Source organism: Vigna unguiculata, chromosome 6 (genome assembly GCF_004118075.2).
Source record: "Vigna unguiculata cultivar IT97K-499-35 chromosome 6, ASM411807v1, whole genome shotgun sequence".
Classification (NCBI taxonomy): Eukaryota; Viridiplantae; Streptophyta; class Magnoliopsida; order Fabales; family Fabaceae; genus Vigna; species Vigna unguiculata.
In genome coordinates this window covers 29,925,635-29,946,796 of record NC_040284.1, presented here as the reverse complement: position 1 = coordinate 29,946,796, position 21,162 = coordinate 29,925,635, and the positions used below count along the sequence as shown (strand labels likewise).

The following is a 21,162-nucleotide window of genomic DNA, read 5'->3' as shown; positions in this document are numbered from 1 at the left end:
ATAGAAAACAAAATTATGAAGACTCCACTATTATATTAGGTGCAATATATATTTAATAACAACAAATTTGAAACTGGAATATTGAGGTGGAGAAGAGCCAAACCTTTACTAATAAAAATTAATAAAGATAATCTGCAAGAACAATTTATAAAACAAAAACGGTGAAGGGTCACGAGTTTAAAAATAGAACTAATCTAATACTCAAGTAGTTAAAGAAAAAAGTAACTGTAAATTATTTTTTACTTATACATGATTATATATATAAATAAAATGGTTAAATATATTTTTAGTAATGAAAATTATAATTAATCCATTTTCGAAACTTTGATCTAATTTAGTCATCTAACTTTAAAATTTACTTGAATTTAGTCATTTTAACCAAATTTTTTTAAGTTTATTTGATGTTTCGAACACATTTCATGATAACATTTGAGTTATTTATACGATTTGACACATTTTAACTTCAATGTTAGTTAAGAAACTACCATAAAAGACATTCAAAATGTTAAATAAACTTAAAAAACATTAGTTGAAATGACTAAATCTACGCCATTCTAAAATAAGGAGACTAAATTGGAATTAAGTTTCGAAGAGGAATTAATTTCAATTTTCACTTAAAATTGAGGGATCAAAAACATATTTAACCATAAATAAAATCACCATTTTTGGAAGAATAAGATTTAAAAAAAAAAAAGTGTGTGGATATCGACGAGCAAACCCACCTGATCTGTTTCATAATTCAAATACACTTCGGCTTCTTGCTAGCTCCATCTACAACATATATGTCAATATATGCTAAAAGACACAACTCATATTTATCCACTCATTCAGACATAGACGCTTCTCAAATACCCACATTTGTCTACTTCAATTAACAAAATACCATAAACTAAATATTCATTCAAAAACATGCTTTGGGACGACATGTCACGTGAGAAAAAAAACATTCGATTAAATATTGTCTATAAACAATATTCGGTTAAAAACATTTACATGTAAAAAACTAAATTTATATTTCAGTAGAACACAGTTTTAATTGTTTCAGCGAGGGTTATGATAACGATAGTAGTTTAATTTAATGATGGACGTGAGATTTCAAAAAGAAAGTGGGACAAGACAATTGCCTCTTTGTTACGGGGTTAATAATTCAATTTGGAATCTACTAAATGCAATTGGTTATTCAATTTCTTGGAGACAACTAATCAAGCTACATTATTAGACTAGGAGTGTTTATTTTCTTTCCATGATTTAAAATCATGACTCTTTTTTTTTATCATGTTTCTCTTGAAAAATAACACCATTGAAGAATGCGTGTAGCAGATATGGAAGTAAAATTTGAGTGAGAGATCCCCAGCATCATAAAGTTTAGAAGATGTGGTTGGTGTTGTTGTGAGAAGAGAGAAGAGAGAAAAAGAAAAAAAGAAAAAAAAAATGATAATACAGCGCAGCCTTTTAAATTCCTTCCTATCTTTACCATGGTTGATTGTTTGAATTTGAAATTGATTGACCTTGGATTGAAGGAAAGGGAAGTTGTACGAAACATAAATGAGTTAGTTTATTTTACTTTCATTTTATTCATAAAAATCAGTTTTTGGGGTCCCCTCTCTGGGTGTGTTGGGTCACTGGGTTTTGCTATGGTTTTTAATCACAACTTATATCTAATTCTGAGTAAGCATTTGAGAAAGAAAAAGCTCTTTTTTAAGGACTAATAATACCACATTCTTGTAAATTGTTTTTTATAATTAAATTATATATGTATAAGGAAAGAAATAAATAATTGAAAGGCTTCCACGAGAACAGAGAAAGGTCACCCACTTTAAAAGAAACCCAATGGCACATGACAAAGGGACCTAAAGAGAAAAACCTAAAGAAGTAAGAGAAACAATAATCAATAAAGTGATAAACAATTCTATATGAGCCCAAACACAAATCTGGTGAGAAGAAAAAATCAAACAGAATTCTTTGAATACGAACAAAATGATTCAAATGAAACTGATTTTAATATTGACTTTAATTATTATTTGTGATTATTATACCGTGTTAATAAATATAATATTGATTGTATAATTAATGAGAATAATGAATGAGCAGGGAGGTAAATGAGTAAAATGAGGAAAAAGCAGGGACAAAGATGGAAGAAGTGGAGTTATAGATACATAAAAGTGTGAAACGGCACAGTGTCTGCCGTTTCCCGATAAGCCCGGTGATTTTTGGAACAATCTCTTCTTCTATGTTCTTCTTCGCCTTCCTCTTTTCACTTCATGTTTCAGGTTTCAGCTTAACCCACTTTCAGTAGAGCTTCAACTTCACCACCACCACAATTTTCTTTCACTTTCTCTTTCACCACCCAAACACTGCTTTAGAACATTCTTCTTCTGTCGCTCTTCTCTCACTCATTCTATAACGCCAGTTTTATGTTTCCATGTGCAGAGGGAGAGAGAGAAAAGCATGTGTAAGAGTAAACCAAGCTCAAAATTCAACACCAAAACATGCTTCTAAGCTCTGGCCTTGGATTTAAGGTCTTGTCTCGGACACAGACTTCTTTGTTTCAGATAGAGGAAAAGAAAACAACAAAAAAAGCTCAACTTTTTTCCGTCTTCTTTCTTTACATTTCAAGGTGCACTTGAGTAGAAAGCATGACCATTCGGAAAATTCAACAATTCCAGAAATAACACAACAGAGGTCTATTACTCTCCTAACCTTTTTCCTTTCCCAAGCTACCTTTTTTTTTTCTTCGTATTTATACTGTTTTAATGAGTCTGAATTTCTTGCAAATAATGAAAGGCTGTTCTTTTCTGTTGACAAAACGGTGGAACTGATCTGAAAATGCAATAATGTGTTTTAATGAGTTGATATTTGCAGGTTCTGAATTTCATTTTCCCTTTTGGTTTTTGTTCCATTAATGGAACTCCAGGTTCACAGATCTGTGAGGTGCGGGAACGACAACCTCAGGCCTTGTTTTCTTTTCCCTTTCTATTCTCCAGACCTTAACACCTTCCACAAAACCCGATCCAACAATGTTCAAAGTAACAAGCCCGAACCTCTTTAATTTATGTTCAAGAGTAATTGCAATTTCCGAACTATACGCCTGAATGAAAAAGGTTATTGTGGGTTCTAATGAGATTTCGTAATGTCTGCTAATTTTAAGGACAGGTAAAAGCTATAAACAAGCAAATACAAGCCGAAGTCAAAAGGAGTTTGGTGCAGATCCGCGACCCATTTGCGAAATTTGCTGCTTTAGCTTAAAAACAAAGCGCGAAGAGTTGGATCAAAGGTAGGTACATATATACAAATATGTAGGAGTTTCCAAGCATAATTTGTGTTAAAGTTTCATGGTTTTTAATAAAACGTTTAGGCTTATACCTTTTAAAGTGCTGAGTGTTAAGCAACATGGTCAGACTCAGATCCTATCTGCTGTGTAATAAGTGAACCTGAGAATGTTCTGATGGCTTTATTTTATTTTATTTTTATAAACAAGTACAAAATAAATAAACTTCTCATGTTTTGGGGATGATGGTAATAATTTTAATTTAATTTTTTCTTTTGTTGTTGTTGTGGGTGTGGTGTTGCTTTTGGTTTGCAGGAGGTGAGGCTGTGGCTCTGCGACCTACTCAGTCTTTTGCTTTTGAAAGCTTTCTTTTCCTTCTGCGATTGGGAAAAGCTTTATCAAGGGCTTCTGACTTGGACCGCGATTTATCGGTGCGTAAATAAAAGGCCTTTTTATCACTACGCGGCCAAAGTACTCTCTGATTCTGAATCGTAGTCATCAATGCAAAGCACATAGCAACAACAAAAACCCCACCCTCTGTGCACTCTCTCATCCATTGGCACTTTGACTCTATTTTTCTTCTCTTCTCTCTCCAGTACTTTCCGTGGGATAAGAGTGCAAGAAGAAGACCAAGTGGGGTGTGTAGCTTGGAAAAAAGGCGTGTCTGTGATATGGAAGAGGATGAGATTCAAGCACAGGCAGTGTGTAAGTTCCCTAGAGTTGGAAATGGAAGGAACGACCAATACCAAGAGGAGGAAGAAGAGGTAGACATAAGAAGAAGAGGTATTGGTGGCGGCGGCGGCGGCGGCGGAGGAGGAGGAGGAAGTGATGCCAGCACAAACCATTTCCAAAGCAGCTGGCACCACTCTTCGAGAATCATTAGGGTGTCTCGAGCGTCTGGTGGGAAAGACAGGCACAGCAAGGTGATGACCTCAAAGGGGTTAAGAGACAGAAGGGTTAGGCTCTCGGTGACCACGGCCATTCAGTTCTACGACCTTCAAGATCGGTTGGGTTATGACCAGCCCAGTAAGGCTGTGGAGTGGTTAATCAATGCTGCTTCCGATGCTATCTCAGAGCTTCCTTCTCTCAACAACCCCTTCCCTGATACCCCTAAGCAGCCAAGCGACGAGAAAAGGCCAACCAGTGGTCAACGTGGGGTTCAACCACAGGCCTTTGATGATGCAGACGGAGACACCAATTTCCTCCACCAAACCCAAAACCAAAGCCAGAACCTCTCTCTCTCCAAGTCTGCTTGCAGCAGCACTTCCGAGACAAGCAAGGGTTCGGGCCTGTCCCTCTCTAGGTCTGAGATCCGTGTGAACCGTGTGAAGGCAAGGGAGAGGGCAAGGGTAAGAGCTGCAAAAGAGAAGGGAAAAGATAGGGACAAGGAGAAGGAGAAAGAGAAAGAGAACGAGTCTGGCATTGCACACCACCACCACCATCACCACCACCACAATGTCAACAACCCCAACCATATGTCTCACACTGCTTCCTTCACCGAGCTTCTCACCGGTGGGATTGGGAGCACAGTAACGGTTAACCCCACCACCACAGCAAGTCCTAATGGATCATCTGTTCATCAGATCCATGAGGGTCACGACGAGGCCAATATATTCAACAAGGGAAGACAACAACAACAACAACAACATTGGTCTTCAGCAGTGACACCTATGGACTACTTCAGCCAAGGAGGCCTCTTGGTGGGACCTTCATCATCATCTGCAAGAACTCAACACCAACACCAACACCAACATCAATCTTCTTCGGGACAGTTCCAATTGGGACATGCCCTTCCCATCTCACCATTCAGTGGAGAAAACCAGTCGGATCAGATGCAGCATTTTTCGTTCATGCCAGACCACCTGAACATGCCGGCCGTGGTGACTTCTTCTTCTTCTGCTTCTCAGCCCAGCGGGGGTGACAATTACAACCTCAACTTCAGCATCTCTTCGGGCCTTGCTGGTTTCAATAGGGGGACCCTTCAGTCCAATTCTCCGTCCTTTTTGCCTCACCTCCAGAGGTTTCAACCTTTAGACGGATCATCCAATCTACCTTTCTTCATCGGAGCTCCTGCTCCTTCTTCTGCTCCTCCAACCATTGACAGCAACAACAATAACAACAACAACCACCACCACCACCTTCAGTTCTCTCCCGTCTTCGATGGCCGCTTGCAACTTTGCTATGGCGATGGAACAAGGCATTCTGACCACAAGGGCAAGGGAAAGAACTAACTTCCTCCAGGAACACCACGTTTATTTTCTTCCTGGTAAGACAAAAATAAACTCTCCTCATCTTTTTCTTTTCTTTCCCTATTTTCATTTTCCTGTTATTGTTTTCGATTGCTGCATTTCAACTATGATTCTATGTTTTTTTAACATTCATTAAAAAGAACTAGTAGTTTTATAAAATGTAATTGATATTAATTTTAAAAATAAAACAGCAGTGAAACTTTATTTTCGTCTTACATCATACTTATTATATGACAGAGGAGGAGCAGCTAAATTAGCTGTCATTTTTTTTTTTTACTGGTTGACATGTTTATGCTTTAACACTGAGAAGCCTTTGAGGATATTTAATAATATGTGTTTGAGAGATAGAGAGAGAGAGAGAGAGAGAGTGCGTGTGTTTGGTTAATTTATTTATTGAATTTGAAAGAGGGTGGTCATGGATTGATGTGTTGAATGAGTGCATTGTGCAATACCAGGAGCCGTTTGCTTTCTTGGTAAGCATAAACAAGTTGGGCAGAGAGCATAGTTTTATGGGATGCTATCTGTTTTTATTTTTGTCTTACTGGTGCATGGATTGGCGTGAACAGCGTTTCCACTGTTTGTCTCCTTTTTTGTTCTCTCCTTGTCCTTGGTTCCCTTTCTCTCTGGCATGTGCCAAGTGTAGCTTTTTATTGTGCTAAACACAACAAACACCATGTGTGTGATACCACCTTAATCACTTTTGTGCCAAAACCAAAACAAAATTGCTTTAAGATCCCAATTCATTTTTTCACTCCCCAACCCTTCACTGCACATGACACGTCCCACAATTTCACTCCCCAATCGCATTCTCACCTTCTGCAACCATCTTCCTTTCATTTCGATAACAAAACCACTCATTTCGGACCTTTTTCATCTACTCAAACAACCTCCATGCACGTCCCACAACTTCACCCTTCAACCATAAACCATAAACCAACCCACTCATCAACTAAAATCATAAAAAAAATTATATATAGTATCCCACACACATGCATACTACCTGTTGCTATGTAATAGTCTTTTACGGTTCCTTCACCCTAACCGAGAAAAAAACATTTAATTATTTGATTTTTAGTGCAATTTTAAGTAATTTACCTATTATGCCCCTTTTATTCTTTTCTTTCCAAACAATTTTCAATGCATGATAAAAAAGAGTGTATAATTGAAATAAAAATGTTATCTTGAAATTTTAAAAATGACATAAAAAGAACAGATTTTCCTTAAAAATGATATTACATAGAGGGAATAGCATAAAAATGGGGGATGTATATCTATAATTACAAGTGTGTTTAAATGATGCTAACTTTAAGAAAAATGGATGTAAATATATAGGTGACATACCATGAATGTTATAAATGTCTTTACGTGTGTGTGGTTCTTTTCCTACATTATTATATTAAATTCACATTGTATGTTATTATTGTTAGCATTCATTTGAACACAAATGACAGTGACACATCATTATTGGTTAACCATGTGTTAGAATTGTACTACTGATTAGCACATTAATGTTTTTTACGATACACTCACTTCTTTTGAAGTTAGCACTAATTGAACACGCATATTTTCATTGAAAAACAATACTACTATTACCTTTAACTTTTTTTTTTTTAAGTATTATGTGCATTGTCCACACGTAAAATAGACAGTGTACAAATTTTCAATAATATATCAAATCAGAAACAAATGTAATTTTAATTGCAAGTATAATTATCACTATCTTTAAGGAAAGTCGATGCAATTAATTCTCTCGGCATAATGGATGTATATAACTACTGTATGGCAAAGTACTGCTAATGATACATTGGAACAATGAATGATTAGTTCAGAAAAGAAAAGGGATAATGAAGAATTTTGCATAAAATTTTACCAGAATTGTGCTACTAATACATTACTTTTTTTTGTATGTTTAAAGATGTTTTTAAACTGTGATTATTATTTTGGTAGTATGAATAATAAATGTGCCACACCTCATTCCTTCAAGGCATGGTTCAAATCCAAAAATCCTTTTCTCTAAAATCTTTTATTTTAGGTTAATTCGTAGGACATTTCTATCAAACTTAGAATTGAAAATAAGTTATTGAATATATCTTTCTTGTCTCGGCCAAAGATTATAATTGAAGTTATGAGTAACCAATATATGGCAAATTTAATATGTTTAAAGTCCCTAGTATGTGACAAGTTTCTATTTTGAGTATGTAATAAATTATAAAATTTTGGTTTAAGTCATGGAAAAAGAAAAGTTATATTTCGTTCCTACTATTATGCTGAGTCTTTTAACTGATCCTGAAATGTTATCTATAACATAGTGAACATGTGAATCTGTTTTAACTTTATAGACACGTGAACAGTAGAACTGACTTAGGTAATATAGGGGACATAATACAAATATTTAAATTATTAGGTACCTAATTTGAAAAAAAAGTTATTGCGTACTAAAAACTAAAATTGAATGCATGTTGGCGAGCTAAAACTTGTTTAAGTCTTAATACCTCAAAAAATGAATCTATTATTTTCAACTGCTTGAAGTTTCCACATCTATTGAATATATGATTAAATTAAGCATTTAAGCAAATGCAAAGGATTGAATTAAACTTAAACAGTTATATAAGATGATAAAAAAACTAGTCATTAAATAACCATCCTAATAAATAATAACCCCATAAGTAAACACATATAATATAAAGGAACAAAAAAGAAATTAAATAATATTATTTTCAATATTTTAAGAACATCCTATGAAGTTATTATGCTCATCTACTTTCTTTCTTTTGGGTCTCTTTAGACCCACCCTATCATTTTAAATGAGCACCTTGTCCTCAAGGCTGAATAGTGCCAAAAGAAGGAAAATGAAATGACTTAAGGATTTTATAGGATGATCTTAAAATATTAAAAATAGTATCTATGATATAATTTAGTTTTATTGCAATTTCCTTTATTAGATGTTGCCACTTGTAAGATTGCCATTCGTTAGGGTATGCACTGTATAGAGGGAAATGAGAAATAGGAATGTAAAAAACGTAATACAAAAAAGGAAAAACCTAATTTGTAGTGGTTAATGCACACAACATAAGCAATTTTGGTGGAAAAACCTAGGGGTGCAAGATATGAGTCCTTTTTGGCTTGTTGGTTCACAATGTTTAACCAAGTTGATGGACATATTTGGCATTTAGTGATTATATAAACCTTTTTTTTCTACACTTAATCTTTTTGTTTTGTTTTATATCTCAAGGTAATTTCTAAAATCAAATATGAAATTCATAAATGAAATGCTCACTTAAATATTTTAAGAATAAAGGACAAAGGTATCATTTAAAATTGTAGAGAATTAATTTTGAAAGATATCCATGAAGAATATATATATATATATATATATATATATATATATATATATATATATATATATATATATATATATATATATATATATATACACACACACACACGCGCTCGCACACATACATACGCATAACAGTGTAAAGGATTTGATGTCAAAATCAAATGCTCCTTGAGCTTTGAAGCAGGCAACAAGAGATTGAAACAGTAAAATCTTGCGCAGTTTCCATAACATCTTATGGAGCATACACTTTGTCTGAGAAAGAATGAGCATGACTAACTGTTTTTACCGAAAATTGAACATCTTTGGATCAAACTCTTAATGGGCTAAGATCTTGAATCTCTTGATGTACGAACTGAGTTGTGGAGAACACCAAAAGGTGGTTACTTCAGAATGACGCTTAAGTCGGTAAGCGAAAAAAGATAACTGTGAGTATGTAAATATGAATATTGAAGAGTGAGTCTCCCTCTTGTGGTAATGTTTTGATGTAGCTTTGTCTCTTGGTTAATGATATAACCATATTAGATGGTCTTATGATGTTGTAACCAAATCCGTGGTCTCTTCCGCTTATGTTCAAAACAGGTAGATATGCTAACTAATCTGTGCACTTAGGTGATGGAATCTTCACATATGACAACCTTGTTGCAGTGCTAAGTGAACTGTAACTGAAGTTATACGCTTAATCTAAGTTAGAGTTCATTTTGAAATGAATGGAACTAGGAGTTGGATCACTTCAAGGCGCTGATCTTCTATACAGATTAGTTTCTTGATAGTATATGACTCGAAATCATGGTGTAGTTGTAAACCTTAGATTTTTCTTTGCATTCATTTTAGTGGTGGGGCTTTAGTCCTTGTAAGGTGTATTTAGGTTGGATCATCGTTTTTCTTTCTCACTTTTCATTAATTTCCTATTCTTCCTTCATGATTATAACTACAGATTTTGACCCAATGGACATCAGCCTCATGCTTGGAAGGGAGGTAAAACCAATGTATGGTGGAATTTGAAGCCTTAAAAGTTTTACATTTCAAAATTTAAGGATAGAGAAGTTGCTATGATGATTGAGATCTTTACTCTTACCTACCTCACCTTAAGTATGAGTTAGGACTACATGTATTGCACAGATTAGTTTTCAATAAATGAAGCATACAATTTTGAAAAGCCTCAAATATTGTTGACAGATGTTTGGGATTTTATGTTCTGGAGAAGTTAGTGTTGGAGAAGTGCAGAAAATTTATTGATCAGGGCAAGAAAGTGGTTCACTAGAAAGCAACGGTGAAGGTTGTGATGTTTTAAGTAAAAGAAATTGGTTAAGGAAAATGAAAGTTTTGGGACTGAGTGGATTCAGAATATCACATTATAGAAGCAAGAAGAGAAAAGTGGATTCTTGCTGAAAAAATTGAATTTGCAACAAAAAAGTATGGTATTTTCCTAGTACCATAAGAAGTGAATCCTAACCATTTTATATTGTAAACAAAATGCAATAGATTCAAAATATAGACAGCTGAACAGAGAAAGACAAGGGAATAGCAGAAATTTCTGTTCAGTTTAAGGTGTCTTTGTTTATTCAACACAGTCTTGCAATAACTAGATTCACTGACCTTGCTGGTTGAATTTTGGGTTTTGATTTTAGGCCATATACATTAAAAAGGTCACTCATTTTTATAAATTATCATACATTTCTAAATTATGATAAACTGTTAAGTTTTGTAAGTTACTAATCATGCTCTTATTCAGTGATATTTGCTTATTGTGAATCACTGTTTTCTAAGGTGTAATTTGATGTTGAGGAGTTAAGTTAGACATAACAAAATGCACATTATATGTTCATAGCTAAAAATATCTTCTGCAGTTTGGTTAACCATTGTCTGTGCTATCTCTCTACTTTCCATAATCATATTGAAATTTCTGAATTGTTTTCTTATATAGGGTTACTAATATTTTAACATTTTTACAGGGGTTGTGGTCTTTGTTTTTTGTAGGAGCAGCAAGTTGTGTCCCCAGCTTGGCTTCTGCATAATGGAGGATAAGTTGCTGTCATCAAGTATTGTTGGTGTTTTTTTTTGGATCATTTTGAGTCATTCAATTACACTGAGTATTTGGATATCTATTAAGTTATGCTGCGTGCATAGTACTGTGTTATGGATAAATGTAAAAGAATGTTGCTTGAAGATATTTTCATTTCCTAAAATATTGATTCTGAAATTGCTTGTACCGTTTGGTTGGGAAAATCTGTAGGAAAACTAAACTTCAAATTTCTAGTGCCCTATCCCATGGCACAGTTTTATAAAGGATAAAAAAAAATTCTTTTGGCAACGGTCAATAGTTTTCTTCCCTAACAATTTCAGCATGATTAATTGTTGGCTCCAGCAGAGACTTTTTGCTTATGATTTTGGTTGTGTTGATATGAATATTTGGGGTATTTTTGAGAAATGCTTTATAAACAGTTGTCAGGGAGAAAATTATAAGTGCAAATGAAATCAATTTTTTCGTAAGGTAGACTATTTTTAAGAAAGCAATTTGTAAAAGTTACTTACTAGGTTTCAACATCTGTTGCTTTAACCTATATATTAAATTTTACTTATAACAAGAGTTGATTTTCTTTATTATTAAATTCTGATTTAATGTACAACAACTAAACCAGTAAAATGGATTCGCGGACCATTTATTTTTATCAGTTTTTTTATTTTTATTGAATAGATGTTACTTTTTGGTTTGCTAGGTTATATTTCTAATCATGATTTGTTTTGAAAATAATTATATATGTTTTTGAAATTTAAATCATATTGTAGAATAAATTTTAATTCTAAATATAACAGTTTAGTAATATATATGTTTCACTAATAAATATTATTTTTATCATGTGTAATTATTTTGTAGGTAGAAAATTTTGAAAAAAAAGAGTGAAATTTAATAAATTTATAATAGTAATTTGATTATTTAAAAGTTATAAAAGATTTAAATTTCACATAAAAATAACTTAAAAATTCTTAGTTCGTCTAAGGTTAACTTTTTTTCACTAACTTAAAATAATTTTTTTACTAATGTTGGTATGTTTCTTTTAAATTAAAGTTAATTGTGATTTTTATTTTTTTGTTTATCTTATACTACTTATTCTCAATTAAATTAAAGTTTCCTTAAACTAAATCGTTATGTTATGATTATCTTATACCAGTTTTATTATTATTATTATTTGAAGTCCCACAGAACTGGATTATTATTTAGAAACATACGTGTTCACTTAAATTTCGGACATCGACTTTTCTCAAATGAAATAGTGTCCAAAAAATGTTTTAAGCTATTAAACTTCTCAGTTAAAATGTACTTTAAGACTTTTTGTTTTAATCAAAATTTTATTTTAGTAAAGGGGTGCATTTAGCAGCAACACTTCTTTCTAGTCCAGAATCACCTGCACAGGGAAGAAAAGCCCACACGGGAAGGTGAAGCAAGCCCAATAACAAAATCCAAAATTTAGATTGATCATGCCTTTTTGTCTCGAACCATATTTTAAACTGTGTTTCTTCTATATACACTAGTAGAATTACAGACTCCCCATTTTTGTTCTTGGCCCATGAATTCACCAAAAACAGAAAAATCAACAAATGAAAAGTGGATTTGAGATAATTTTCTGAGTAAGGAGTTATCAAAAGTGTTTGCTGCGAATTGTGGTTGCTTTGTCGCAAATTGTTACTTTACAAAAACATAGTGTGTTGTTGTTATTGAAAGAAAAATATGCAAAAACAAATCAAAGTTTTTTGGTGTGTGAAGATCAGAAGCAATCGATATTATTCACTTTAAAAGGACAAAACATATGAGAGCCACTTTAGCTTATAAAGACGGAAAAGAAAGGAAGAGCCTAGAGATACGAGCGAATTTTCTAAGCAAAATTCAGTGTTACTTTTCAAAAGAAGCCAAGAGAAATATTATAAGAAATCTTAGCAGATGCTAATAAAATAAAACCCATGATCTTGTATTGTAGCAGAATACATGAAAGAAAAAAGTTGCAGTGCAGTTTGCAGTTACCCCTCGTGGACGTGCTAATGAATTCAACAATAATTCAAGCTTCCAAGTTTTAAAATATGCATCTAAATGTTTGGTTCTCATTCTGACCCAATAATATAAGTTTGAACGTTAAATAATATAAAGGTCAAACGAGAAGCTCCTACAGCAAACCAGAAGTAAAGGCCAAAAGCAGAAAAGTTGAGAGAAGTTTGATTTGGAGGATGCAAGTGCCACCTGAAAATGCTCGAAAATGTTAGAGTGATGATGCAAAACAGTAGAATTATAAGATAATCCTAAAGACCCTATACATAGTTGTTGCTTTTTTCTGATTAGTTTATATTAATTATGTCTTGTCCAGTGGTTGAGTCCCTCACTGTCACAAACTGTGCCGGCATAAATATTAGCATGTGGGGGCTTCTTCACCATTTGCTGTGTCCTATATTATTCCTCCACTTGGATGCATCTACCCTTGCTAAGGATGAGTAGGGTAGAATAAAATAGAAGGAGACATGTTGAATTATAATACAAGGGACATACATGGCTCCTAATTCTATATAAAATCAGCAATGCATGATGCTTAATAAGAAAACAAAGGAATCATGAGTGGAACATTATGGAAAAACAAAGGCTTAAAAAAAAAGGACCTGTTTCTTGCAGGGTGCAAGCTTGTGTTCAATGAGTCACAAACCTCATTTCATTTCACGTGGATTGTATATGCAAGGTACATCATGTGACAAACAGATAAAGTTTGAAGAAGAAACAGCTAAGTACCTAATAAAATAACACCTATTATGAATCATTGTTTGTTACAGAAGAAAAACACTAAGGAAATAAAGGTTGGTTCTTTCTTGGAACCACCCTTCCCTTCTTCCCTTGCCCTGTCATCACAACTGTAATGTGTCTGCAATTTCTGATACCTATCTTGTGCCAATCGGGTAAAAACGATGACAACAAATTTCAGAACATTAATTTGCTTTGAAAATAGAGAGGAACATCTTTTTCCTGCAGAGTTCTTTGGTCAAAATGATTTTATTAAGTGTAATTAAGACAAAATTGACAAAAACGTCTTTTCTCCGAGTCTGGATAAAGGTTGTGTAGTGAAGGTGAAGCACTATAGTTTTCAATCTGTATAGTGGACGCTCAAATTTGAAGCATTCCTTTTTTTAAAGATTGGAAAACGATAGAAATGGAAAAAAATAGTATTACTTTTGCAATTCTTGAAAATTTGGAAGCCAAAAGAAATGATAGTGTTTTTTTTTTATAAAAAAAAAATGAAGAAATAGAAAACAAGAAAATTTAAAAGATGATAAAGCAATTTGTAGAAACAAGAGAAAAGAGATTTACTTTTTAAAGTTAGTGTGCCACAATACTATATAGTTTTTAACTGATTAAATATATTTGTAGTTTCTAAATTTGGATACAAAATTAAATTCATTTAAATTTTAATATTTTTATCTATAAATTTTAAAAATAAATAATATAAGAATTTTAATTCAATAACATTAATTTTTTAACATGTTAAATGATATTTGAATTAGAAAATATATAAACAATTAAAACATCATTTAATATTGTCAAAAACATTTAATCTTATTGGATTAAAAGGGTTATATTTATTTATTTATAAAGTTCAGTAACTAAACTATATTAAAGTTTGGGACATAAATAAAATCTCATGTCAAAGTTTAAAAATTAAAAATATATTTAATTATTTTTAATTTTATAAAATCATTCACCGTAAGGAATAAATATCATCTTATCTTAAAATAAAATATATATTAAATGAAAAAAAATATATTCCACTATGTATATACGAACTAATAAATAGTTGTTAATGTTAGACTTAAGTTAAAAGTTGAGTTAGAGTTTTATGATGAGCCAATCTTTTAAATAACACTAGTCAATGGTAAAACTTAAGGATTTTTGTTTTGAAAAGGAAAAAAGAAGAGAAACATGGTGTGGGAATCATATTTCACACCTTATTGGTGTAGTATCCATCCATATGGAAAAAACTACTAATAACTCTTTGATGGGCAATATGGTAGATTTGGACGTTGCTCATTTATTAGTTGACCCCAAATCAATCGCAACTTTGAATCATTGATTCAAGAACTTGATTCATGATGTGGTGTATTGAATTAATCAGACCTAAAATCACTTTCAAACACCATGGGATTAACATAAAAAAACAAAACAAGAATTGTGGACGTAGCTTCTCTTATCTGCTGAGATGGGCCATGTCTCCTTACATTGATGATTGAATGAAAGAAATGGCATGGAGGTAAATATTAGATAAGATAAAACATAACTATGACAACCTCATCCTAATCCATTGTACCCATGATGTAATACAATGGAAACTTGTCTGCTTAGACAATGACTAATTCAATTATAAAACATAAGACTCACCACCACCTTCTTCAACTCCCCATACTGCTTCAATCTCATGCTCTTCAATGCACCATACATTTCATCCTAACTTTATTCAAACACATCTTTATAATATGCATAAATTTTTCCTGTGGTTTGACCCATTTGTAGGTGAAGACATCTTTATCATAAAAGTAATAATAATGTAACAGATTGGTTGGAGGGACAAAAGAGTGATTAAAATACAAATGAAAAAAAAACAAACATTTGGTTATGTGGTTCTTCACTTACACAGATCAGTGTTATTCAATAGAACAAAGTTATAAAACGAATCGTTGTGGAGCTTGAAGTTTTAGAACTGTGTTTTGGGGGTTAAAAGAAAAGATCTTGGAGGATAGGAAGGGATATTTGTGAAATGGGTGGTAGCTGTTGAGTTAAATGATTAGAAATAAAGTTCTCACCTACAACCTATCAATGTGATAAACAAAAGGATATCTACTTTTAGACTTTTTACATAACAAAAGAGTGATTTTCCCAATCATATAACAACATCATTATCAACAGCAACAAAAAAAAAAGGCTCAAATTTTGCAAGTGTTTTAGAACGAAAGAGCTGAAGATTTTTATCTGCAACCTCAGAAAAAAGAAAAAGAAAAAAACTCGAAATTTTGGCTTCTCTGCTTCTTTCTTTCTCCTTTTCATTACGAGGGGTGGGTCGGTGTGGGTTATCCATCCACACAGGCTGGTGATCTGTGAAATTGAATTAGTAGGCAATAATGTCCAAAAAGCACAATCTCAATTACGTCACCAAATAATTCTTTTAATAAAGAATAAAAAAGATACATCTAATCTAATATTTAATGATTGAGAAACTTATAAAAAAATAGTAAGGTTGCATAATATGATGATAATCATACAATATTCCCACTTGTTTTTAACTCAAGGTATCTATGACTAAGAATCTATAGTAAGCTTTTGGAATACTAAGAGGTTTTGAGAATATGTTTTTGTATTATTATGAAAGTGTTGATTGATGATATAGGAAAAAAAAAAGAAGTGAGAGAAAGGAATTTATGAAGCATGTAAGATGATAGGATGATGAGAGAAGGGAGAGTTTTGGAGTGATAAAGAAGAGGTATGTGAGTGAGAAAGTGGAAGTGTGGTGTATTAAAGATGAAGAAGAGGGGACCATTGAGTGTATGAAGAGGACATCATGTGAGCTTTAAATAAACCCATACATACTATGTATCAATTCCCAACCAGCAACCTCAACTAATCTTCTACCTTCACCCAATTAATGTTTTCATATTACTTTTAAATACCTTCAACTGTGTGTCCCCTCGACCCACACATAATAAACCATAATCACAAAAACTCTTTTAACAACTAAGCTAAGCTAAGCTAAGCAAACAAGCCGCCACTAACTTAAGCTACTTTCGTATAAACCTTTTATTTTTTCACTCAAGCTGTTTTTTTTTTTTTCTAGGAATTCTCCCAGTCATCCTTATTCCTAAGTTAACCATGTCTATAAGAATCTCATGCTCCTGTTGTAAATCTAAATAGTGCACATATTTTTGTTATATGTTGGCTATTACCTTTCCGCGTGCAACTGACATTAGGTTTGGATGTTGAAAAAGTCTTCATTAAACATATTCAATATATTTCAGTACATTATAACTTTAATAATGTACTAACACACTTTAATAATGTGTTACAAGGAAAAGAAATAATTATTTTGAAATGGACAAAAATGGCATATAATTTATATTTAAAAGTTATTTGAACCAATACACATAATTAAAAGTTTGAAACATAATATTCCATAATGTATGTACTTACTATAGTGATTTAATGCTCCATACAAACACTTTCTTTATAATGAAATACATAAATAATATTACTTTAGCACGTTAAAATATAAACTCTGACGATTTTAACTAGCAGAACTGTCAATAAAAAGCTCGTTCGTTTTTAGTCAATTTTGCTCCTTCGTTGAGTGTGCACACGTGTTAATTCAAAATCCAATCAGCTCGCAGACAATAAATATTATACAACTTTTTTTTTTGCCAAAAGATAAATATACTGTTGGAGTGCTCTAAGAAGTTAATACTCCACTCCGCTTATGGTGGCCTGTAGCCACTTTTAGGTGTGGTATGAATAGCTATCTGAACTGTTCAAAAATTCAATTAACTTGATTCAATTCCACCACAAAATCAGAGTATAAACCGAATATTTAAAAAGTTGTAGTTGGGTTCATTTAATAAACAAGCCAAGATTTTCGGCTCCACCTTCATTCCTTAGCTCGAGTCTCGATTGAACAGTTTACAAGTTCACCGACAAGTAACTTGCAAACCAATTTGACTCGCTTCAGGCCCACCAAAACCTTCAAACGACAAAAAAGTAAGTGCAGGAACAGGTATTGCATTTCGCATGATTGACCTCATCCAGAAGTTATTTAAAATTACAGAAGCAAAGTACATTGCTCATTTAACTCGAGAAAAATATATCACAAAGGCAAACCAAACTGATACCTAGAATATTCACAGAGATCTGATAAGGGCAGATGACTACAAACTTAAAGCTCTTACATGATCATCCTAGTTGCAGGTGTGCACTCTTACAAGCATTGCCTCAAATTAAAAAAACCAGCAGATGCATTCAGTTTTCAGTTTAAGCATGATAGGTGAATGATTTGCAGTTCCCTTCAGTAACTACTCGAGTCTGGGCCACACTTTCTGAAGCCGGGAAGAGCAAGTTTCCTGCAACCAAGCTGCTTCCACTTCATGTCTGCCCAAAGAAAATTTGAGTTTCCAGATTCCTTCCTTCTATGAAGAATTTGAGCTTTCCCCTTTTAAATGATTCTACATTTCCTGAAATTTCCATTTCCAACAAATATGTATTAGTTCTAAACTTTCATGAAGTAAACAACGATGTAACATTGAATTAGAAGAAACATCATTAGGTAAACAAGGAAACAATCAGAACATAAAAACTAAGCAATAGTGGTGAAATTCTCCAGGTAAGCTCGCTGGCAAAAAGTACATGGCAAATGCATTATACACCCTCCATTCCAATTGATACAAATAGCAAACCGATTAGCAAGGCAGATTCGTCATAGAAATACACAGTCAAGCAGCCCCCACAAAAGCAATTAACAAAAACAAAACTGAAGTGAAACAAACAGTAAACAGCCCTTGACTTCGAAACTTCAGAGAAAACTAAACAAGAAAACATGTATTGCTTGATTTGATTACTTTGTCGTCGAAATTCTATCCAATTTTGAAAGTTGTTTTCAAAAACAAAATAAGAACAAAACTTAAATACAGTTTCTGAAGTGTTTATGGTGTTTTTCTCCCATTCGAATGAGTTTCACCTCGGTAATCTAATAATAAAGTCTAACAGTAAACACCAATGCAGATTACCGAGACCAAACTACAATTTTCATCAGAGAATGACCAAAAAGCACCTAGGAAAATGCATGTAGGTTTTATCCACCCAAAAACTGAATGGCATCACATATCCTTCTCCAGCTTTAGGTGTTCTCTGTTCAAGTATTCAAGCGACAAAACACATCCAAAATGCGGTTAGAAGAAAAACAAATTTGAGGAAAACATAAAACTAAAATAAAAAGGCCATCTCAAAACAAAGGGAACTCACCAAATTAACATATATACGAATAATTAAGTTCAGTACCTGAAATGCATCAGAACGAATTCATCTCAAGGCAATAAGTCCTCCTCTTGACAAGCATTGTAGCAGCTGTCCTATAAGGCTCCTCAAAGGCCGTGGATACCCAAGACAAATCAGAAGCCTCCTTCTTGGCGGCGTTGGGGGATTGTTCACTGGGCCTAATGGCAACAAGCGTGGCACCCTTCAACACAACCCCATCGGGCAACTCGAGGTGCGGCGCGTACCACAGCCTCATGTTGAGCGCCGGAACGAGAGTCCTCTTCGACGCAGAGGACGCCGAAAGGGGCTTCACCCTCAGCTCCTCAAGCTGTTCCCGGTTCATGTATAACACTCCCTGCCCATCAGCGTCGGTCAAGACCAAATTGTCGAGAGTCCCGTGCTCTGAAATTATAGGCTGCAGAAGGTAATGTCTAGCTGAGGCGGCGATCAGGGAGCTTATGGTCCAAACCACGCGCAGTTTAAGGCCGCCGTTGGTGTAGAACGAGTCGGGTATGCTTCCATTGTCGTCGGTGCAATTGGTGGCGGTGGCGGCGCTGTCGGTGAGGTCTTTCGGGTGAAAGACAGAGGACGCGCCAAGGATAACGCAATTATCGAGGGTTGATCCGAAATCTGCACGCCATTTGAGGAGGACACCGTCTTCGATGCCAAGCTCGCCGCTGGGGAGCTCGATCCGGAGGAGGCGAATCTCGTTGAAGTTTTTGAGGACCTGAGTGGGGGAGTGGTGCGTGACGCCGGCGTCTGAGTCATCATCGGTGCCGACGGCAAGGGAGGAGGATGGGGTGGGGGAGGAAGAGGAGGGGCGTTTAGGGCCGAGGAACTGGCCGAGGGTTTGGATGGGCTTAACGATTCCGCCGAAGACGAGGCGGAGGAGGTTCCAGAAAGGGCCGCGGGACTTGTCAGAGGCGGCGGAGGAGGAGGAAGAGTCGTCGTCGGAGATGACGCAGTCGACGCGGACGACGACGTTTTCGACCTGGGGGACGAGGGAATGGAAGCGGCGAGAAACGACACAGCAGCGGCCTAGGGCTTTTACGTCGCCGATCTTGTTGAAGACGAGGAGGAGGAGGGAGTCCGGGAGGCGGTCGAAGTGGTCGATTTGGGATGCATCGGGTTCCGGGAAGATCCGGCACGCTAGATCTGCGCGCTGAGAGGACATTGCACAGAGAGAGCAGAGAAATTGGGGAAATGAATTTACCTGATCCGATCGCAAGGGTTTTTCAATTTAGGGGTTCGTTTGCGTCAGATCTACCAACGTCTGAAGCCTGAACAGGGATAAGCAGAGATTGAAAGAGAGCGAGAGAGAAAGAGAGAGAGATTGGAAGCGATGCAAAATGAGACTGCAAATGGTGGGTTGTGGAGACACATCCACGGTTTTGGTTTTGTCTTTACATATATGAGAGAGAGAGAGAAAGAAAAAAAGAGAGAGATATTATGCGCGTCGAGGAAAAAGGTGGATCAGTGGTAGAGGGTGTGATTGTGCGTCATCTCATCATTCTTCCTCTCTTCTCCTTTTTCTTATCTTCTGTTAAGCACCTTCTCTAACTCCACTCTCTCCCCTCTAATTTCATCAACTGCACAAAATTATTTATTTCTCCATCTAACTCACACACCTCTTTCTATCTTCTTTTCTATTTTTCAAATCCACAATTAACACACTCTTCTCTCTGCTTTATTCTTTCTTTAATTATCTAAATTCATATTCAAATTTTCATATGTTGGAATCTGAAAATTTTCAAAATATTATTTTTTTTAATAAACTAATACATTAATACATCATAATGTTAAGTTAAACCAATACCACAGATAATTAATTTGATAGATTGACTGAATAGTTCGACCAACTTTGCCATCAGTTATTGGAAATAATCCCTGTAACTGAAAGTTTGAGTTCTATTCTCATTATATGTCTTCTCTACCATCTCGAATCAGACTACTTTTTAATTTAATAAATATAAAATATTGTGACATTGATTTTTTTTACGAACTCAATTAAAAAATAATTAAGCGAATAAATTTATCATTGTTAATTTAAAACGTATTTTTAACTATATTTATCAATAGTTTATTGTTAATAAATTTATATTTTTACTATCAAACTAATTAGGAATGACAAAGCGGACCAGCCTGACCCGTTTTGGTCTGTTTCGCGTTTTGACCTGCAAAGTGCGGGCTGGGTTGGCGCACCCCTCGTTTAATTTTGGGTTCACTTTTTTGACCCGTACTGTCCTGCGGGCTGGCCCGCATTTGTGAT

General features: G+C 34.4%; 2 protein-coding genes across 7 annotated transcripts; one reads left to right on the top strand and one right to left on the bottom strand.

The window, feature by feature from the left end:
* Positions 1-2,152: 2,152 nt before the first annotated feature.
* Positions 2,153-11,168, top strand: LOC114187334 (transcription factor TCP2). 6 transcript variants are annotated; one of them, XM_028075555.1, is made up of 7 exons: positions 2,153-2,270; positions 2,431-2,519; positions 2,618-2,682; positions 2,915-3,026; positions 3,154-3,274; positions 3,584-5,534; positions 10,810-11,168. In XM_028075555.1, exon 6 carries the CDS (start codon positions 3,940-3,942, stop codon positions 5,497-5,499), a length of 1,560 nt encoding a protein of 519 aa, XP_027931356.1. In that variant the 5' UTR covers positions 2,153-2,270; positions 2,431-2,519; positions 2,618-2,682; positions 2,915-3,026; positions 3,154-3,274; positions 3,584-3,939; the 3' UTR covers positions 5,500-5,534; positions 10,810-11,168. The 6 variants fall into 6 exon arrangements, with proteins under 6 accessions (XP_027931356.1, XP_027931357.1, XP_027931355.1 ...); XM_028075556.1 differs by having other exon boundaries at positions 2,431-2,682; positions 3,584-3,699; positions 3,865-5,534; XM_028075554.1 differs by having other exon boundaries at positions 2,431-2,682; positions 3,149-3,274.
* A 6,461-nt stretch (positions 11,169-17,629) lies between these two features.
* LOC114187896 (F-box protein At5g46170-like) lies at positions 17,630-20,486 on the bottom strand. Its single transcript, XM_028076299.1, has 2 exons — positions 18,918-20,486; positions 17,630-18,094 (listed from the first exon to the last, which is right to left on the bottom strand). The coding sequence occupies exon 1, from the start codon at positions 20,065-20,067 to the stop codon at positions 18,928-18,930; it is 1,140 nt and encodes a 379-aa protein (XP_027932100.1). The 5' UTR covers positions 20,068-20,486; the 3' UTR covers positions 17,630-18,094; positions 18,918-18,927.
* Between the last annotated feature and the right edge of the window lie 676 nt (positions 20,487-21,162).